Source organism: Zeus faber (assembly GCF_960531495.2).
Source record: "Zeus faber genome assembly, chromosome: 8".
Taxonomy (NCBI): Eukaryota; Metazoa; Chordata; class Actinopteri; order Zeiformes; family Zeidae; genus Zeus; species Zeus faber.
The window spans coordinates 19,836,204-19,858,482 of record NC_137195.1 but is presented as its reverse complement, the minus strand read 5'-3'; the positions used below and the strand labels follow the sequence as shown (position 1 = coordinate 19,858,482).

Below are 22,279 nucleotides of genomic sequence, written 5' to 3'. Positions count from 1 at the left end.
TGAAATACTGCTGCAAATCCTTGCATTGTATCATGTGAAATAGGTAGAACAGTTCTCCCGGAGCGGCTAGATTTGTTCCACCCTTCACAAGATCTAAATGGTCCTTCAACGTCTCTCGCGTACATTCGTTTCCTCTCGCAGTTTTCGCTCGGCTTTTGTCCGGTTTGGCGCCTCATGGCCGAGTCGCTTGGGTACGACCACAGTTTGACCTTTTTATCTTTGGCTTTCAGTCTGATCCAATGCAAACTACTTTATATATATGTTTGGAGACGTATGATCGTTTAATCAATCTACATTTAAACTGCTGCTGTCGGCAGTTCTACACCATCCCAAATCCAATCTATTTATGCTGTTACGTAGCTCTGTCTGCTTACCTTTGGCTTCATTGCACTTGTGTTTTTTCCACCAAAACATTGAATTAACGTGATGTTTTGATCTTTGGGGGCCATTGTTATATGTTATCCGCTCAGAATGGCTGTACAACATGTGTAAAAAAAAATTAAGTTAACTCATTAAAGTGACACAGTATGCCTTTATACATGTCTCTTGTAAATATACAAAGCTTGTTTGTTTGTGGAGCTTTTTTTTCCTGTGTGGCCGTCTTTTCCCCAACAGGGAGCCTACTGTAAAAAATAATTAGCTCCTACCGTTGACTCACCCGCATCGTGTGTCTCTGCTCGTGAGCGTTTTCCTTTTCGAGTTCCCACAAATCCAGGTTTATTTGGAACGGTTTTGCCACAGGCAGCAGTTTATTCCCATCTTTCAACCAGTATTGTGTTTCGATGACAATATGCCATGCATAATTCTGCAGCCTACGATATCTTAAATTGTGTTACTCTCCTATAAAGGGTTACATAATGTAGTTATGACGTGAGCTTTTGGCGGTTGAATGAGAGAAAACGTGAAGGGATCTCAGCAAGGCTGAGAAAGTCCCCGATGTGCACAAGAAGAGAAAAAATAATCCAGATGAATACATAAAGTACGATGGATGAGTCTGGTTCAAACCTCTTCTCTTACCTACATAGTCAGAGGGGCGATTGCGATTGGAAACAATTGGGAATTTTACAACAAAAGCATCAGATTTGCCACAGATATAGGTTGATAATTTATGAAAAGCTATGCACTGTAGATATGGTGGCGCCAAGAATTTGGCCCCTGAGGACCACTGCAGCCATTTCTCAAAATGAACATCATATAGGCACCAACTTGGCTTGAATGTTGGCTTGAAGAAGGCAAGGTGGAGAACGCTGATCCTGAAGTGACCAAGCCTCTTCTAATCCATTCTTGTGTTTTTCTCAGATCAAAAGCTTTTGGAAACAAAAGGGGGAGGAGTTGTCTGTAATGTTCTGACATCTGAGCTAGGGATGTAACAGTATCATATTTCACAGAACAGTACAGAATCTACCAAAATACCACGGTATACAGTATTTCACGGTATTAATTTCCCCTTGGTTTTTTTTGCTTGACTTGTAATTGTCATGGAAATAATTGAGATAAACGATTTAATTGTGTAATCTTTTTCACTTCATGTCACTATAACAATGTAAACCAAATAAATATGTAGTAATAATAACCACACACCTTATGAAGATTAAAAGCAGATAATTGGCACTGAACAAAGAAATAAAGAAAATTGCTGTTGAAAGGCTTTAAAAACAACGGCACATGGTACATATACAATATAATATAGACCACAGAGTATATATCAATTATAAAGATAAATCATTGATCGCTGACACAGCAGATATGGCCAATTAAGCCACTGCTTACGGACCCTTGAGCAACTTTCCGATGGGTCAACAGGCGCAAAAACTTCTGAAAAGACGGAGGGAGGGATAAATGGATTAATAATGGACAATCAAAATCAAATGACAATAGCCTAAATTATAATGGCTATATTAGATTATAGTAGCAGATTGCAATTATAGCAATAGGAACACCATTATTCATCCCCGGGGGTAAGTTGAGCTGTTCAGCAGGCGATTGGGATTGGGTACAGGATTAGCACGAAATAAGTCACAAACATTAAGACAGAGCAAGAATTAAACAAAGTGACCAAAAAAGCACAATACATTAAAAAACAGATAAGAGGAGATGTTTGGGAGGGAGGAGATATGGAAATTATTAATTTGGGCTCTCCTGATCCACTTCAGTGAGTCTTCAATACACACCCACACACGCCTGGAATGTTGTTCTCTCAAATCCACGCATGCCGGTTGCCTCTGTCCTGAAATAACCCTCCTTCAGTCAAATTGTACTACCCAAGGCTCCGTAGAGGCCAGTAGGCATGTCTCCCATGCGCGGGCAAGTAACGCAAAGCACCATGTCGTAAAATGCAGAGGCAACATAAGGTGAGGGTGAATTAAAGGTGACATATGATGTCAATTTTGCAACAAAAATCGATACCCTGGCCACGGTATTACAGGCTTTCAGAACCGTGGTTGCTTGATACTGCGGTTTATCTGAAAGCGATGTTCTGTACCATTACATCGAACATATGAACTAAGCAGCCTGAACTTTGTAACCTTGCTTTGTTTATCAGCAAGACTCGTCAAGACATTCAATCAAATTCATCTTTTTACCACATCACTAATTGGGCTGGTAAGAAATCTGGATATGTAGTTGTGGTGTGGGGATGGTGTGGTTTAAACAGCCACACCTGTCCTGGGTCTAGGTAATTGTGGACCCAGGATCAGTGTGGCTGCATACCTGTTACTCATTGGTTGGTTGAACGAGCAACAGGTAAAACCTCCATCCCCACACACGCTCAGGAGAGGAGCCCTTGTCATGACACATGTCTATCTGCTCCTGGGCTAATTCCAACTAGCTTTCTCTCTACAATAACTGGCGTGTCTACAACCCCGTTGTCTGTGTGTCTGTGCCGGAGGGGCCTGTAAACGGCACTTGGGTGGCGCGTGGCAGGCGAAACTGCCACAGTAGTTTATTGTATTCATTTAATCCTTTTCATATTCAATTGTTCATTATTTTTTGTTCAATCTTAAAATCATTGCATTGATGTTGTGGGTAAAACAAAATGGCAACCATTTTCCGCCACAAGCCTACCGTATAGAGTGTGGAGTGTGTGTGGAGAAAGGTAAGAAAAGCTCCGTTCTGCACAAAAACTTTGAGATAAGCGGTATTGATTCCACTAACTATCAACTCTGATGTGCCAATATAATTTTAAGACGATTTATTTACAATATGTTTCTGTGTGTGGCCTGTCACAATGTCCTGTAGCATCCGGTATTTGAGTGATTATACAAAATGAACAAACTTGTCAGATTTGACTTTTTTACCAAGACTGTATCTTTGAAGGATTGCAACGGGTCGAGTCTCCCGAACACCCTCTGTGCTGCGGTGTGGGAGTGTTTCTGCTTTTCATGGGAAGAGAAGGGTGGGACACGGTGATAGGGGGAGGAAGCTCTGAGTACCACAGGAGGGATGTGGACACTGCAATCTGCCTCCGAAATCACTGTGTGATGTCTTTTAGAAATACAGTGGTACTTTGACTTACAAGTTTAATTCGTTCCGTGACAGAGCTCGTAATTCAATCTGCTCGTATAGCAAATCAATTTTCCCCATTGAAATTAATTGAAATACCATTAATCCGTTCCAGCCCCTCAAAAAAACACCCCAAATTTTTTTTGTTACATGTTTTCAAACAAGAAAAATTTATTTATAAATAAGAAATATTGTATAAAAACATAATAAAACACAATAAAAGAGAATGTGTACATCCTTTTTTGCGTTCTCGCAGATGATACCCTCCGTCACGCTATCTCCTGCGAGCTGCTTCTCCGTCAACCACACCAACAGCAGATTCTCCATCTTTTCATGGAGAGCGGTCCGCAGCGTAGACATTATTTTAACGCCCTTGGCTGGCGTAATACCCTTTATCGCCTCCTTCTGCTTCAGTATGGTACATATCGTAGAAGTACTACGCTCGTACTGCCTCGCCAATTCCATCACACGCACACCTCGCTCATGTTTTTCTATTATTTTGCGCTTTAAGTCAATGGACATCATCCGCTTCTTCTTCTCAGCTTCTTCTCGGACCCATGGTCTGAAAAAAAATATTTGGCAAAATAACTGCACAAAAAGCACAAAACGCGAGCACAAAACACAAAAGCGATGCCTCCACGCTCAGGTCACCACGTGAAGTGAAGGAGTGAGACGGGGGATGCTGGCCGCATTCGCTCGCTACGCCACCTAGCGGCAGCACCTGAAGCTCGCTCCTCGTAACTCACATTTTACAATACCAAAAATCGACGGAACGACGGCTCGGAACTCGGAAAACTTGTATGTTAGTGTGCTCGTAACTCAACTGGTACTGTAATGACCAGTTTACACACACACACACACACACACACACACACACACACACACACACACACACACACACACACACACACACACACACACACACACACACACACACACACACACACACACACACACACACACACACAGCAGCAGCAGTTTCATCTTCCATTGTGAAACACAGGACTGAATCATTGACATGCTGTTAAACTGTGCCATTGAAATGTCTTAGAAAGTCTTACATTTTTTCAACCGGCATGCACCAGTGGAAATAAGAGAAGAAAATTATCATTCGTTAATTATATAAGTGAGAGTAAATAAAAGATAATATGAATACTATGTTCTTCAAAAAATAGATGCTCTATTCATCCCCAGAGGGAAATTGCAGTGCTGCAGCATCTTCAGTTATAATAATAATAATAATAATAATAACAATAATAATATTTATATTATTATAATTATTATTAATAATAATAATAATAATAATAATAATAATTATTATTATTATTATTATTATTATTATAATTATAAAGTAATAGAATAAAAGTAGAGAAGAATTGTCAATATGCAATGAACCTATAAGAATAACGAAAGAAATGTGACTGCCCAATAAACCTGAAATGAACTAAACATATAAAAGATGTGCAACATACAAAAAATAAACAATACATAAGAAACATTTTAACCTAAAAATGAATTATAAAAAAAATGTATATACCTAAAAATAAACAATAAAGAAATGGCAATATACAATACAACCGGAGCAGTATAGAATAGTTTATTTTGTATTGTAATGTATTGTGTGTATATATATATATATATATAATTGTATCGTTATTCATTTTTGGGGGAGGTAGCAGCATTAACTTAGGCGATGCCTTGTATACTGGAGTGTGGCTATGAATATGTCGTTTCCATTTTTAATATGCAGTGATTTAAGCGCTGAATCACAACACAGTGACCTGCGTTGATGTACGAGTGCATTGAAGCAGGAGTCAAAATTCTCCCTGTCCCAACCTGCAAGGCGGGCACACCCCCATTTGCATAATGATCACTTTTAGTGAACATTCTGCAGGAGGCCCTTCCTTCCTTTTCGACACCGTGATCGCAAAGCTGAAACTGGAAGACGGGGGTTGCATGTTCCGCAAAGGGACACATTTATTCCAGGCAACACTACCGTTTCGAAATAGATGTTCTGAATTACTGCGGGGCTCGATGTTGTTTTGAGGAAATAAAAGTGAGTCATTGTTGTTGCTGCTTGGAAAATAGAGTAATTTCACTCAGTTTTCTTGCAGTAATTGGTCGCTCTGTGAGAGCTGTCTGGAAATTGGCTGATAATGTATATTTATACACACAAACACACACATACTGTCACCTCGTTTATGTGAAGTGAATGTAGTGTCACAACCATTTGCAAACGTGTACAGTAATGACAGGACTGTCAAAACACACCAACAAATACAAGAACATTAGCAGTGCGTTTGTAAGAAATGTTTGTTTTGGTTGTTTGTTTTTTTGTTCATCCCATTTGCAAACTGACTTTCGTCTTTGTAATTCTAAAGGGAGCTAAACCTGCAGAGCTGGTTCTGTCCTACCTCAATATATAAAGTGATTTGTTTGACAAAACTATACATTCATATGATAATCTACACATTGGCAAATCTTTTTGAAATGCTCACTTTTTTTATTTTATCATTTCCAAAACTGTTTGGACTTTTCTGAAATTCTACTTCTATTTCGCCAAATCTATTTACACTCCGGAAAACCTATTTACAGGTTGATAAATACTTTATTTGTGACGCCACCGTACTGCTAGGACTGTCATGGCTGCCCATGTTCTTGCGGTTTCATGAGCAGCGATCAGCGCTTTGTCCTCGAGCAACGTCGCTTTGGCCAAGGCTGCCACGTTACGTTAGGCCTTCGGTTTCTCTGGCTGTGACGTTTTTGTTCCATTTCCAGTAAGAAAGCTTGATGCCTGGACTCTGTAGATTTGATGCTCTGTTAAAATGGGGAGTAGCGACACAAATGACAGTTTGACGAGTTCCCATGTAACGCAGCATCACTTCCTGCTGTCCCTCCACCCGATCCAAACTTGGAACGCTTTCTAACCCACCTGAACCAGAGAGCGCGGGCAGCAGAAATCAGAACTGGTGAATGAGTGAAACCAGCCGTTTCGACCAAAAAGGTACGAAATAGAAAGCGCAAACACAGAGGCCCACAATCTAAAGAAATCCCCCGTCCATGTCCATATCGCCATGACTAATAATAATAACAAAAATGATGATATATTATACAATATCTCCACTTAATTTGTCCACTTGAGAGGGCAGAACAGAACACCAGCAGCTTGTGAAAAGTGCCGGTACGCAAGAAAAAGGCCTGGTACGCCAGAGGGTAAAATGTGGAAGTGCGTAGAGGACCGGCCCACTTGGAGCACTCGTGGATGCGGGGTCGGTTTGGTCCCGTGCCCCTGCCGAGAACCGCCCCTGCACAAGTGAAAATGACTGACGTTAATGAGTTGAAGCCGCAACACTGAGCAAAGATAACCTCTTACCAGCGACCCAGAAACAGTTATTAATTATGTTTTGGTTCAGTCGTATTTCCAGCAATTAAAGCTTACATCCATCCTTTCGTGTTTAACTGAAGGCAAGGGTACTTTAAATGAAGGGTACAGAGCTGAATGTTAGACCCGCCTGCAGAAATAAATGTTCCCCTTTCACCACCAAACAAAGGCAAATTTAAACTTTTACAAACCTCCAAGAAACCACGTTCAAGATCCCTCTGCTATCAGGGTTGAGAAGCCTCGAGGGGGTAGGAGCGGTCACATTTGGAAATTACTGGTAAAAGGTTTGAAGAGTCGTTCAATTTTCTTTACCTTTGGCTTTTTTTTTTGTGTGTTTCGACTTAAATTTAGCCCTCAGTGATAATTTTCAATTTGGGAGTCGAAGATTGACTCTTGACACCCGAGTCATTTAAAAGATTTGTTCGCTACGATTGAATCGTTTGCGAGTCTTGCGTCCCTATTGCCTCTATGTGCAATGTAGTCGATATGGCTTCCTTTTGTGCAATGTTTCTGTTTGGGCCAAAATGACCGCGCTCGGATGTCTCTGAGATCAACTTTATCTTTATCTTAGGTCTGTTCCTCGCTGCTGTGTTAGTAGGATTACAAAAATCCGAATACATCAACGTCTGCCACACTCGAGAAACTTTGGGCCAGCGTCAAAGACTTCGCAACAATGTCGGGATCGCAGAATAAGTTTCTCGTTGTTCAGTCTTGAAAAAAACAAAAGGAAGCTTTTAGCAAACCAACTTACAGCTAACGTGCTGTAATTGAATGTGAGCGGAGGTGTTTCAGAGAGATCTTTTTTTTTTGTTCTTTTTTTACTCATCGTTTTGCACTCTGGATCCAGAAATGACTGCTCCCCCATTGTTCGCGTGGGCGCGGGATGGGGCTTTAAAAGAACTGGGACAGTCATGTAATTTAATGACATCGGGTAATTAACCCCAGCCCCGTCTTGCTTCAGCCCTATTATCATCTCGGCTCTCCGGAAATGACAGCAGATATAAAATCGGTCGTGCCGTAATGGTTCTCATATTTGGGGGGGCAACGTCCTCCTCATCCGAGGTCTGAAGATCCCAGAAGCCCTCTCCACCGTCGGAACACTGTCATCTGTGGACGACGGGGCTGGTTCTGGCCGCCCACCTGGTACCTGTAATGGGGGCTGCTGGATGACCAAACCTGCAGGGAGGCTAATTTGTTTCCCGAGCCTTTGAGGCACACTCTTTAAGAGCAGGGAGCGGGGGAAAGGAAAAGTGGACTAATTTGTCGAGCCCAAAGCCGCGCAGGCATCAGGACGGAAGATCATGTTTATTCATTTTTTATTTATTTTTTTCCCTCGGTTTGTTTTGTTTCACACCCACCCCCCTTCTGCTTTATCATTTTAACCAAAGTCAATTTGAAGCTGGCTGCTGGCAAAGCGACCGGTTGCCATGGGGACGGTCAAACAGGAACAGAGTGTGATGGAGCAAAGCAGGCCCGTGTTTGGATGCTGCCGTCTGGGTCGCTGGTCGCTCCCCTCTCGCCGTTTCAGCCGGGTGGCTTGAAAACCGCACTCTTAGTGAAACACATACCCTCCCTGGAGGCCTTTGAGGGGTGGATATTTTGGATATTTGTGTATGTTTGCCATAGAATGACTTATTTCAAAAAAACAAAATTTGAAAGGTTATTTAGAGGTCATCGCAATGCTTCTAGGCATTGGGGCATGTGTGAGGGGCTCTGATGCCAACTGTGTGATCATACTTGAAGTGAAGTCTCCAGATGAGGGAGCTTCAGGCTCAGCCAGAGAACTACCAGTCCACCCATTCTATCCCCACTGGAGAGACAAAACACAATCACACATGCACACGCACTCCCTCCTACTCACTCCAAGCAGCTCTCTCTCTCTCTCCACAGTGACTGTACAAGCACTCGCTCCCTGGCAGCATTTAACGACATTGCTCCGCCCGGGTTCTCCTTTAAACATTTCAGATATATTTCTAATTCCTTCTCCTTCGTCTTGTTGGGTGCAGCTCCGACCCTTTTCCCTCACCTCCATGGCACCGGTCACATCTGTGTTTATTTGTGTGCGTGCGTGCGTTTTCAAGGTGTTCATTAGTGGAATAACCCTATTTTTACATGTTGACTTTTCCTGTCTGTCATTAATGATTCGACATTCGACATCTATTGTGTTTGCAATAATTAATGTAACTTTGCAAACTCTGCCTACTTAACTTTAGTTGATATTACACTATAATAATTTGTATACTGTATATCAGCCATAATTTTCTTTCTTTGCCATCCACATCCTGCAAAAATAAATATGACTGTGTCTAAGCCACCTGCTGACTCCTACACAGAATATGATGTCATATCCTATAATAAAATCTTCCGGCTGAAATGCGAACGCCTGAAATATCCTATCATATTATCACGGGAAAGAGCTGCTGCAAAGAGCTCGGCGTCTTTTTTTTGGGAGCAGCGGTGGAGACGCTGCCAGAGAATGTTCCGTGCGAGCTCCAGAGTCAGTGGATGCATGATTCCGTCCCTCACGGGAGGCCGCAGTCCCTTGAAGGCGTGTTCGCTTATTCTGCTCGGCCTCCCGGCGAGCCGCAGTGCCCGGGTGCGGCATCATCATTCTGGGTTCTATCACACTCTCCTTCTGCGTGGAGTGTGACTCAGGTCTTTCCCTGAAAAGGTGAGATTAAGTCGCCGGGCGAGGCGGGATGAAACCATCAAGGGCACGGCTATCACCGAGGCGCAGACAAGGGGGACTGCCACTCCCGAGATCCGGTGAGAGTCTCCAATCTGCCGAGGCCCCTGGGAATCATAAATCACAGCCCCTCCTCCCCCCATCTCGGCGAGGTGGAGGAGAAAGCCTTGGAGGAGGCTGCTCCAGTACACAAGGAGTAGCTGTTTCAGAGAGGAGGAATGAAACGTGACCAAAGAAGGGGGTGAATCCTCCTTAAAGTGCAAATTAATTACACTTGATCAATTGTTCCGCTGTTAGGGCTAGAGGATTAGAGGACACAGTATTACCTGCTGTATATCACAATATTGTTCAAGTTCAAGTTCAAGAGATTATTTGTCACATACAAACGGCCGTACATATATACAGTGGATGTCATATATGATTACAACTGCCATACAACCCTCATGCTAAGACACTGATGTGCGTCCAATTGAGTATGTGATAGTGAGTATGAGGGAGTACATAATGGTGCAAGAGCCGCCCCCAAAGGGAATACGACTGGTGACTGGGGTTTGTCCGTCGGAACTCCACCAACTCCCCTTGGAGAATCTAAATTCTTTAAGAGAAAGAAAAGGCAGGCAATTGCTTAGCTGTGCCATATTGAAAGGCCCATGTGCTCAAACCTTTACCAAATTTGTCACATATCTTTAATTATACCTGACAAATCTCTCATACACCTTTTCAAAATTCATCGTATGACTTATTGAACTAAATAGGGACACCATTTGTGTGGGCTCAAATTGGGTGGTAAAAGTTCTTCTGTGACCAGGCAGTGGAAGGGGAAAGTGCTTTTGTGACAGGGAAGGGAAGTTTGTATTGATTTTTATTTATAAAAAGTTATTTCGCTGTGTTAGTGCCTAATCGATTTCTCCTCTCGGACACAATTTCCCCTGCCTCGGAGGAAGACCGCGGAGGCTGGTGTCCGTTTTTGTCCATCCCAGCGCTGGCCTTCCTGTCAGCCCGAGTGGCGTCAGTCAAGCCGTGCAGATAATACCTCAAGGGCGACCAAAATGTGTTGTCTTCGTATTGATTAGGCAATCTTGATGCCGACACCCTTATTTTCTCAATTTGCTGTTGTTTTTTTTGCTTTGTTCTTGCGTGCCCCCCCGGTCTGTTCGCCCTTAAAATAAATCATGTTGCTGATGTGGCAGAAAACATACGTCTTTTTGTTTGTTGACCTCATGGGCTTATGATGCCGTCTTGTGAGGGTGCGGCCCTGCCGAGTTGACTCATTACACACACACACGCACACGGATCAGCCCCTCAGATCCGGGAAGCAAACTTTGTTACTTCTTAGATCCTGGAAATAGGTTTTTGGGGGCAATTTTCAACCCATACAGAGAGAGCGGGTGTGTGTGCGCGTGTGTGTGTGTGTGTGTGTGTGTGTGTGTGTGTGTGTGTGTGTGTGTGTGTGTGTGTGTGTGTGTGTGTGCGCGTACGTGCACATACATGTGTGTGGGCAGACCTAACAAATAATGAATGTTGACTCACAAAATGCTTTTATGATTTCAGGAAAAATAGTAAAAAAAATAAAAACGATGCCAATGTGAATCACTGTTGTGTGACCTACTGTAGGTCGATCAAATTATACACAATTAAACATCCCTCCTTTCTGCCTTTGTCTTCCACCTCATCCCTTTTATTTCCTGCCTCTTTCTGCCTCCTTGCTCTGTTGCCATGACACCTCACCTCTTCAATGTGTGTGGTGTGGGTGTGTGTGTGTGTGTGTGTGTGTGTGTGTGTGTGTGTGTGTGTGTGTGTGTGTGTGCGTGTGCGTGTGCGTGTGCGTGTGTTCTCCCCGAAAGGCTTCATCGCTGGAACAGGAGGATGACCAGCCTGTGGCAAACCCAGCAACTGCAGAACCCGAATCCCAAGATGAAGTGTTTGGTAAGCAAGATAATTGCCGTCCATGCGTCAGTCAAGCTCCACTTTAATCTGACGAAGCTGAAGGTCTTAACCCCCGAATGTAAAATAAATGGGTTTGTGTGGATTGAATATGGATGTGATCATTTGAATGTGCATTTGTGTCCGATGACATTTTAAGGAATGTAAACGTCAAGAAAATCTGCGATTATCAGCCAATCTATTTCAATTTGAGCGTTGCAATATCCAATCTATCACGCAAGTCCACGTCACAGTGCCGTAGGACCTTGAAATTTGGCAAGCCCACCAAGGACAGCTCCCTCCAGGACCGTTCCCAGTTTAACATTGATAGCTGAAGAAAACAAAGATATTTCATGAGTATCAAATTGTGCCATACCAGTGGTTCTCCAACTTTTTTTCAATAGTGTTCCCCATCTAAGATCTTTTTTTCAGCTGAGCACCCCCTTCACTGGCATTGGGAGTAAAAAAAGAAAAGTAATATAAATCATGTACTGTATGTGGTCGTATGTGGTTTTGTTAAACATTGTCTACAACCAATATTTTTTAACACATTTCTTTTTTTTTATCTTTGCCCTACCCCCTGCAGTACCCCTGAGGGTACTTTGGGGTACCCAAAACATTGCCTTTTCAGAAAGCTTGACTCAGATCCACTCCGATATATCATTTTGAGAAAATGAAGCCCTGCGTTAGTAAATTTGGTATTATGCCTTGTGAGAGTATGTGAATAACTGTCACGGCTGCTTGCAGGTTTAATTTTCTTTATTTTCTGGTTGGCGGTGCTTGTAAATATTACACTTGCCAGCGTCTCGCTGGCAGATGGTCTGGTGGGTGTCTCTGCAGGCTGTCTGATACAAAAGTCTGCATCTCTTACTTAGCGCAAGGCTGAGGGAGACAGGATAGTATTTAGGCCGAGGCATGGAGTGACACGGAGCCACTCCAGCACGCTACTAATCAACGCTTCAATGGCTTCCCGTTCAAAAATGCAGGGCGGCATCATTACCGGCCCTCGTTGCTCCCCACTCCTCCATATTTCCTCGGCGCCCTGGGGCGATGGCTTATTATCGGGGTGAAAGAACCTGTCCGACGACAAATCGTCGACTCTTTTTAGTGCGGTCTCTCAGACGGTGAGCTGCTTGCTTTCGCCGCCAAGGCATTTCCGACTGCAGCTTTTCCGACTGCAGCGTCTATCCTTCTTTTTTAGGTTTGATTATTGTAAAAAAAAAAGTTCGCCTGACCGCCGGCGTTCTACCGCTTTCGCCTCGCGCCCTGTTAGAAGAGTAAAAACGAAATCCATTTAGATTGATTGCTCTCTAGACTGACTGAGACAGAGGAGATGCTCTGCGGGCCAAACCTGTCTAAGTGAACACTCCATAAATGAAGGGTCGCTGTAAGGTGTTCTGTACCTGAAAGTAGAGCTTTCTGTTTTTATGGCGCTTCATTTGTGTTATGGGGCCACTTAGCGTTCAGAGTAAGAGCGGCTCTGCCGCGCTAGAAAGTCCCGAGTCGCGCCTCGCCGTTCACGTCGGCGAGGGTTCGATGTTGTCCCAGTGTTTAATGTTTAACCACCTATTTGCATTGTCAGCAGCGCTCCCTCTAAAAATACCTCGTCGTCTTATCAGTCTGTAATTCAGATAAAGGAACATGGGATTTTTAAACTCATTGCGATCCGGGCTGCGACCAGGCCGCAATAATGAGGCGCCCATCGGACTAACTCCACCGACAGATAAAATAAAATGAAGAGGAATCAGCGCGGCCTGATGGGTTTATAACGGACAGGTTAGTGGTGCTTTAGTCAAGCCCGTTCTGTTTGAGGAGTCATCAACAAAGCATCATGACTACTCAGGCCTGGTCCGTCCCGGCGTCTTGGGATGTCTCGGCGCTGCGCTTCCTGTTTTCGCCGCTCTGATAAAGGGCAAATACCCGCCATCGGCCGTGGGGCCCGTTAAAAGCCCATTATCGTTCCATTACCTGGCCCTAACTCCAGCGGCTCGCCACTCAGCCCCAGACCCCCTTTTGTCCGCCCGTCCTCACGTGTTCACTCTAACTTCATGTCTGGGTCGTTGTTTCGTCATCGCCACAGGGGAGAGGGGTGGCAGGGATAGAAAAGAGAGGTGTGAATTGAAATCGAGAACAAGGGAGCATGGATTTTGCGGCCGTGTTTGACCAGCCCTTTAAGGACGTGGCAGCTTGGGGTTTAGAGAGAGAGAGAGAGAGAGAGAGAGAGAGAGAGAGAGCGAGGGGACAGATTCCCACTGCTCAGCTGTAGGTCTACCCTGTATTTGCCAAACAAAGACGCATGGGTAAAAGGCTTTCTCTGATAACTGAACTAACTCAAGAAGGTGTGCTCTCGCTTTTTAATTTGTTCGTTTAAATGCGGATGCCTCCTTCCCCTCCTAACCCATCCATATTCCTTCCAGCCCATAAAGAGTAATTGAGTGAAATGAAGCATCAAGGGTTGCCTCAGCTCTCGCATTGTAGGTCAGTATGTTCTCGTGCAAAACGGGCTATGTAATGGGTGGCTTTTACTGTATCTCCTGCTCTCAACTGCTGAACCTCTGAATGCAATAGAGCGGAAGGAACCGGGTTCCTTCCTTCAAGTCAAAAGAAGCAGGAATGATAAATGAAAGAAAGCCAAACCATTTTCAGTATGACTTCTTCTGGCATAACCTCAATGCTAATTGCATCTTGAGGACCTGCTGGATGCGACCAAACCCCGCGATGGGGAGTGACGGAGACGGAGAGGGAAGCGAAAGGGAAAAGTCGGGCGTCACATCCCTCTGTTACTATCGATTACTAACTCCATTGAAACTGAGCTGAGCACAAAGGTCAGACCGCCAAGAGAAAGGCCGAAGCAGCACACGCTCTACAGGAATTTAATTTTCCTATGGTCGAAGTTCTATGAAATGATATATTGGCACGGACCCTGTGCAGCATTGTAAAGACAAAGAGCTTAGACAGAGGCGCCTGTTCCCGATCCTGTCCGTACTGGTTAAAGCTACATTCAACAAAATTCAAAGAACAAACGCTTGACTTTGGCTTTGACTTTGGAATTAAGAAACAAAGTGCCGGGTCGCTGAGAAGCAAAGAGCTGGGAGTGTTTTGGACTTGACTCAGGTCAAGTCCAACATCAGATGGACACTTTTCAAAATGTAGCATTGCAGCTGGAGACACTGGAGAGTCCAGAAGTGAGTCCCGCAACCCTTATTGATGTCCATCACAATATCCACTCAAGGCCCGCTCTAACTTTTGATTTGGACCCGGTGTGACAGACATGCTGTGCCAGGTACAGCAGGGGGCGATGGGCGATACTCAGGAGGCATTCTGAGAAGGCATTTTGAATTACAAATCCAATGGTAAGAAATCCCGTTGGCATTTAATCCATGTACGAATTTGAAGGGCTAACTCAAATCAATCAAATAAATTATAGGCTCTATATTTTCATTTTCATGAATTGAGAGTACAAAATTGTGTACTACAATATATCTTAATTTCACGATGATAACTGAATAACTGAAAGATGATAAACAATACCATTTGTCATCCCTATAGTGGAAATGTCCATAGATGCAAGTGTATATCTGCAGCAATAGTGAATGCACTTGCATATGTATCGTATGCGTTAGCCTCAATGTAAAAAAAAAAAAAAAGCAGCATTTGGCAGCTCCAGTTCTGCAGTGGTTCAGTCATTTGTCTCCATGGCTGAGGCTAACACTCGCTGGTACTGACTCTGTAACCGCCGGCAAGTGCCTCCTTTCCCCCTTAAAAGCTCTGATTGTTCGAGGCCAATTCTATCACTGGAGTAGTGTTCGCTGATTTCACACCATTGTTGAGATGGCCTTCCAGCTCACCTCTCCGGCCTCCTCTTCCTCGCCCTCTCTTCTCCCCAGGCTCTCGAAAATGGCACCTCACCGATGTGGAATCTCATTTATACCCTGTCCACTCGTTTCGCAAGGGCTTTTTTTTTAATCCCTTTTCCCTTTTATTATTTTTCTTTTTTTAAAGGGAGAAATACGCTTTTTTTCGTGCGTGTGTGTGTGCGTGCGTGCGTGCGTGCGTGCGTGCGTGCGTGCGTGCGTGCGTGCGTGCGTGCGTGCGTGTGTGCGTGCGTGCGTGTGTGCTTACATGTGTTTTAGTGTCGTCTAAGACTTTGTAAATAAGTGGAGACCCTTGGCTAGGGCAGCTACGTCATCTTCCCATGACCATCTGGCATCTGGCATTACTGTGTGTGTGTGTGTGTGTGTGTCTGTGTGTGTGTGTGTCTGTGTGTGTGTGTGTGTGTGTGTGTGTGTGTGTGTGTGTGTGTGTGTGTCAACAGCTGGGTCTGTGGCAGGGGAACGATAAAAGAGTACCAGAAGAGGACAGAGCAGACAAGAGAAAGAGAGTGAGAGTGGTGGCCCTCGTACCCGAACTGATCACTCGAGCCTCAAACCTGGCTTAGGTGCAAACTGGGCTGCAACCCATAGCTTAGTGGCCCGGTAATGCAAGGCTATCCTCAGCAGCCTACACCCCTGGGATCTCAGCAGAACTCACATGTGGTGGGACTCATGTGTAACCCTGCAGTCCTAGCATTTGACTAGAGGCATCCAGCTGGCAAGCTATTTATTGTTGTGTGTGTGTGTGTGTGTGTGTGTGTGTGTGTGTGTGTGTGTGTGTGTGTGTGTGTGAGCATCTGTGCATATCAGTGTGCTTGTGTGATGGGGATGAGGAAACGTGCCCCGAGCGCCAGAGCGGTGACATCAATCTCACGTTAGGCTCGTTTCTTCACCGTCCTGTTGGAGGAACCCATTCACCGATCATCACTCCAGCACCACAGCACTGAGCCTAAAGCCTAATGTTTCAGAACTTTAAAATTAATGATGGATACACTTTTTTTTTTGGCCATAGGGGGAGGGTTAACTTAATAACCTTCTATTCCTGTATGCTAAAAACCCATTTCAGTTGTTTTCTCTCCGCAGAAGTCGTGATGAAATCCGAAAAAGAGAAAGAATGGCTTAGCTCACAAACCGAGAGCCAGTGGCTTTGATGGTGTTTTTTATGGCAGCATAAAGCTGCATTGTCCCCGGCTGTGACAACACCCATTGTCAGGCACTGGATTTACTCCTTTCCACTTTCAGTTTGCCATTGTCCAAAGGCGGAGGCGGTGGGATGGATGGCCCGGTCACTGTAGGCAGCTCGCAATCTGCCCGCATTTGCGGCGAGGTGGAAAGTTGGGGCGCTTGCCACTCAGTAGATTAGAGGAAACTTTTATTCCCGGGGCTTATCCTGTCCTGTCAAAAGTCTGTTTTACTCGCTCTCATCTGTGAGACGAGAGACTGAGACAAAGTGGGTGAGAGCGATATGCCTTTCTTTTGTCATTCAACAAAAAGTGCAGATATTGGTAATGAAAGGTCAGCTGATACCTCTTACTTGCAGGCTGGACAAGCAGGCTTTTGTGGCAGCTCGGGGGATTAGAACTAGTTCTGCTCTCCTTTGTATACAGTAGAAAGTGACGAGAGCCAACAAATCATTTATGCTTTAAAGGGGAATACCACCCATTTCCAGCTTTAAAATGCCCAAAACTATACCCAGAGAATCAATTCCTGGACTCCTCTGTTTATGAGAACAGGGTAATCAGGCTGTTTGAGAGGCTGTGACGCGCCCTGATGTACTCTTTGCCACGCCACTTAGAGGGCCTCATTGAGATGAAGTGACAATCTCAATTCCAATTAAAACAGCACAACTTGAAGATGGGATGACAGGGGATAAAAAACAGGCGTAGAGTTTTTGACATTTTAATGCTTCAAATGGTTTAATGCTCTTTTATTCACCCGGCGACAAATTCACAAAAGGATTGCGCGGCTCTTGCCGGCGCTTAACCGGTGCTAATAACAGAAAAGGCAACCAATTCACAAAGCACCTTGAAATGCACCGCTTACTGCACTGCCACGCAAAGAGGGTCTTGGTGCGCCGGCTTTTTGCGCGCATTTAAATGAGGTATTATGCACACATTTGGTGCAAAGTTGGCTCCTTTCAATGCAAATGAGCCTGGGTGCAAAAAACGCCCAGTTCACAAACACCGCCGCTTCTAGCCCACGCGCAGTTAGGGTGAAGTTATTACCGTCTGCAGAGAGCTGGTGGTAACTGCACGGAGCGAAAAAAAAAAAAAAAAAAGGCACCGCGCTGCCTCCCTCCGCACGCAACGGGGGGCCCCAGGGACACACACACACACACACACACACACACACACACACATCGGAACACACACACTGAGACTCACACTGAAACCCATACAGAGATATGTGCACAAAGGGTGCCCATTAGGGTCTCTCCAGGGGGGTTGGTTGTAACGGGTCTTTAAACCCCCCCCCCCCCCATGCGCGCTCACACGGTGATCAATTTCCATTATTTTCAAATCCCAATCGCCGCTGGAGGGGGTTTGTCGGTGCTATGGCCCTGTTAGGATTTGATGCCGAACCCCCATGGATTTCCCTCCAGTTTTACATTTTCACTTCAACACACGTCGCACATTTCACATCACAACACTTTCAATGAAAATAACCACTGTCACCACAATGATTGATTGATTGATGAGGATTTTCGATGTTTTTGTTTTGATAATTGTCCTAACAAATGACATGTTAGGGGTTAATACTCCTGTCGGTGCCGGCGCACCGAGCTGGAGTTGGTCCCCGGGCGTGGGCGGCGTCTGCCCACTGCTCCTAAGTAAAGGACTGCTCAAAGGCAGATTTGCCCCAGGGATTAGGGAGGGATTGACAAGGTATAATAAACAAACAAACAAACAAATAAAAACTGAACTAAAAAAAGCCCTGTGAAACAAGGGCAAATTGCACTGAGCAGCCAAACTTTATGGCCGTTTTTACGCTGGCATATCATTCACGCAATATCTTCTGTGACTCAGACGATGAGATGGGGCAGATAGCGGGCGCAAATTGATGTGCAATTCAAGGCGATATAAGCCGCAATCCATCCATTGTGACCCCCCCCCCCTCCTTCATCTTTTATTGTTCAATTTTGGACATTAACTGAATTCCAGCATTTCGGGAGCACAGCTTCTTTATTTCAGCTCGCCGCAGGAGGTCAGGTTCAGTGGCTCGTAAACGGGGCCAAGGGAGACGCCGCGCCGGTGGCCGCCTGCTTCAAACGCTCGCCTCCCGCTGAAAAACATCTCCGCGGGGACCAACCTCTCCCGGGATGCCTGAGACGGAGCGGGGGCTGTTTTTGTGCAATGACTGGGTGGGTGCCGGGAGGTCCATTGTGAATGCCGCCAGCTCTGAGTGGGACGTTTTGGTCATTCGAGAAGGAATATTTCCCGTGCCTGAGTTCCCCACCACAGTCCCCGCCGTTGTCCTGCGCCTCTTGCCCTCGGAAAGCCGAACGTCCTCTTCACGCTGGAAGAGGAGGGAAGATACAGGGAAAACAAGGCCCACTCAACAAATTTCTTTCAGCGTATCTGCTGGTGCCTGCTGGAGCAAGCGGCTGCCAACGTCTTGCTTAGCATGGGTCACATGGGGTCCGTCTTCAGTCTTTTCACATATCTATTGAACCTGGACGTGTGTATCAAACGACCTCTTGAAATTAATGGTTTCTGGGCGTGGTAATTTCACACACCCAGGCAGCATATCTCATTTAGTAATATGAGTGTTTGGGAAGTTCAGGACATCTGGCTGGAAGTGACTGGGAACACGCGGTGCATTGTGTTTCATTGTTACTATATTATACTGCTCGTTTTTCCTCGCATTACCGGGCTTTCTCTGCCTTTTGTCAGGGGGCCATTTTGGAGATGCCAGGGCCAATTATTCGCCCTGAAATCTGCCACGGACCGAAGATCACCTCTTGATTATATGACGAGATAAGAAAAAAGGCCAAACGTGGAGAACGTTGTACGAAGCCGTCGTCGAAATAAGCTCCAAAAACATTCGATCTGACGAGGTGACGTTGAGATGTGTTCGGCAAAGATGGCGACCAATCGCCGTCCTCGCGTCCCGAGAGCTTGGGAGCCCCACGCGGCCGTGGCCCGCCGGCGGCGCGGGGCCTTTGAGAGGCACTCATTGCCTGGGATTTCTAACACATGTATGAATGCAATATTCATGAAGCGCAGCAGATGTCCAGCTGAGTGGAAAGGCCCTGCTCCTCACTCTGCCACATCATGCATCACTCCCTTGGATAATTGGCCCTTAGTGTTGTTTACATGTTCCACTTGCTCGGGTGTCACCCGGATCCCCAGCGGTGTATTCCTTCACCCGAAGAAAGTGGAGGCTCTCTTTTTTTTGGTTTTCTTGAAGGACAAAAAGCACGTAGTGTCATGCCTGGCCTTTCATCTCCCAATCTCCCACCACCTCTTTAATCAGCCCGCTGTAAATGGTGGAAAAGGATACAGAATTGGAGAGCTTATTTGTCACCCTCCCTCCCACTCACTCCCCCTGCATGTTCTCTGTCCTCGGTTACCCTTCTCTTTATTATTCAGGACATGTTTGAGTTGCGACCTGGCGCTTATGAAGCTGCGCTAGGCAGTGTACGGTCAGAAGTGCGGAGGTGTGGGTGGGAATTTAAGTTGGATTGAGGAACTTTCATGACGTGATGAATCCGGGGTCCATGTGCTGCGCGGCGCTGCGAGTGGCGCATCAATTCTGCTAAGTGACAACTTGATTCACTAATTATACATTGAATGGAAAACCTGTCTTAACTTCAGAAGCTGTGCGTGTGTGTGTGTGTGTGGGTGTGTGTGTGCGTGCGTGTGTGTGTGTGTGTGTGTGTGCGTGCGCGTGCGCGCGCGCGTGCCCGTGCCCGTGTGCTGCACTAAGTAATTCCAAATGTGGATCAGACTGACTGACTGGCATTAGTTACATTAGCCTCAAATAAAGATAAAGTCGCAGAGTAGCGAGACGGTCTCTGTCTCAGGTTTGGGCCCAAGTCCAATCGATGGAGGGAACATTGAATTCCCCGCCGGCACAGCTAACCAAAAACCTTAATTGGAATCAGTGGGACGTCACACCCAACCATCAACAGCTGGATCGCAGGGACAAACAACATGAAATCAGTGCGAACGGCGAGTTCTGGCTCCTGAGAGTCCAGTGCCGTCCAGTATTGGAATGGGAGACGACGGTTGGACGGTTGGACGGCCGATTGTGGCCTCTCACTTGAAAAGGAACCGTCGTGGTCTTGGAATAAAGCGCCGTTGACGCGGCGCCGGAAGTCATTCAAGACAATGGAGGAGCTCAGTGACGGAGCATCAACGTAACGCCCCCTGGCGGCGAGTGACGGATACTGACTCATTTCAAACGACGCGTTGATGACTCTTGTTTTCAACAAATAAACAAATGTACAGTGTCGACAATACATGTGTTGTACTGTGTGTACTCAGGGGGGCGATGTCACTTTGAGATTTTGGATGGTCTGATCCGATTCGTCTGAAGAATTTGTCCTCCCCATCGCACTGGCACCTGCTGTAGCTCCCAGTTCAGGCGTTGTAAGATGTGCGCAAACTCTTTCGAGATCTAGAGTCATGAATGGAGCATTTTAACATATCTAACACATTACGAATGTTCCCACTTTCAGCGATTCAAGATCGAAACTCCGATGCAACCCTGATGCATGATACAGTTCGAGCGCGGCCCCGTCGAGGTGCCTTTAGATCGCTCTTCATGAATTTCATGAGTGAAGGAGCTGCGCCCTTCGCGGGAATGTTAATGCGGCTGGAGGAGCATATTTCCAAGTGTTAAATGTCCCGGTAACTTTGAAAACCAACATATCAGACTCACTTGAACGCTTATTAATGTGTGTGTGTGTGTGTGTGTGTGTGTGTGTGTGTGTGTTAGGAGAATTAGGAGAACATTAGGAGAATTGCACCTGCAGTTCCAGCATGGCTGTAACAGCGGAGGAAGAAGCAGAAAGGTGTCTGGTACTGCTATCCTCTGTGTTTCTGCCACATCCTGTACTTCTCTGGTGCAAATCGTTTCTGCTTCCCTCGGCATAACGGTTCCTACTACTTAGAGTGCTCCGCACAGCGCACCCCAAATATTAAAAAAGGAAATAATGACATGAGTTGAGGTCCATCCCGGGAGTAAACTGATCATTTTAGCTTTGTGAGAGGATTATGAATTAACATTCATGGCGACCTTCGACACCAAGGCGGTTTTCATTGCGGAGTCATCAATCATTCACGCGGCCACTCCTTCGAGTTATCTGTATTTTAATGGCTTCCCACCCTTCAGGAATTTGAATTTATTATTATGAGACTCATTACCTTTTCATTTTTCTTTTTTTTTTTTCCTTCGCTGACGTCGTTCACCGCTGCTTGCAAAGCACTGGGACTCGACCCTGTCGCTGCTCTGACCCCAAGTCAGATGGGTCTCCTGGAACATGGAGTTGAACATCCATACTTATAGGAGTTATTTTCGTGACACTGGCCCTTTTGTCTCGCAGTAAAAAAAGAAACAACAAAAAAAAAAAACAAAAAAAAAAAACAACCCCAAAGAAAACCCTCTGCAGCTCTGACAATAGGCCGCTGTTCAGCGTGCAGATTCCATGGTGTAGCTGCGGCCGTACAGTGCGCTGATTGTTGCAGGGAGGAATGCACTGGATGCTCTGGGCTGTGGGAGCTTAGCCTGGCCTGGAGGGGTGGGGGCTGCAGTACATCTCCATCCTGCTGGAACTCACTGGGAACATGCAATGCAATGTGTTTTTATTGTTATTATTCGACAAGTACTTGTTGTTATTACTGTGCTTAGCAGTGTTGCCTGTTTGTCATCGTCATGGTGTGTCCGCCTTTTTATAGGGTTCGGGTTCTA

General features: G+C 45.4%; 1 protein-coding gene across 1 annotated transcript in view; it reads left to right on the top strand.

The window, feature by feature from the left end:
* The window catches only part of LOC307233788 (myelin basic protein-like), a 37,528-nt gene that overhangs the window by 13,832 nt on the left and 1,417 nt on the right, over positions 1-22,279 (top strand). The window contains exon 3 of the mRNA XM_080005209.1: positions 11,414-11,495. Coding sequence (XP_079861335.1) covers positions 11,414-11,495 — 82 coding nt within the window. The remainder of the gene's footprint in view (positions 1-11,413; positions 11,496-22,279) is intronic.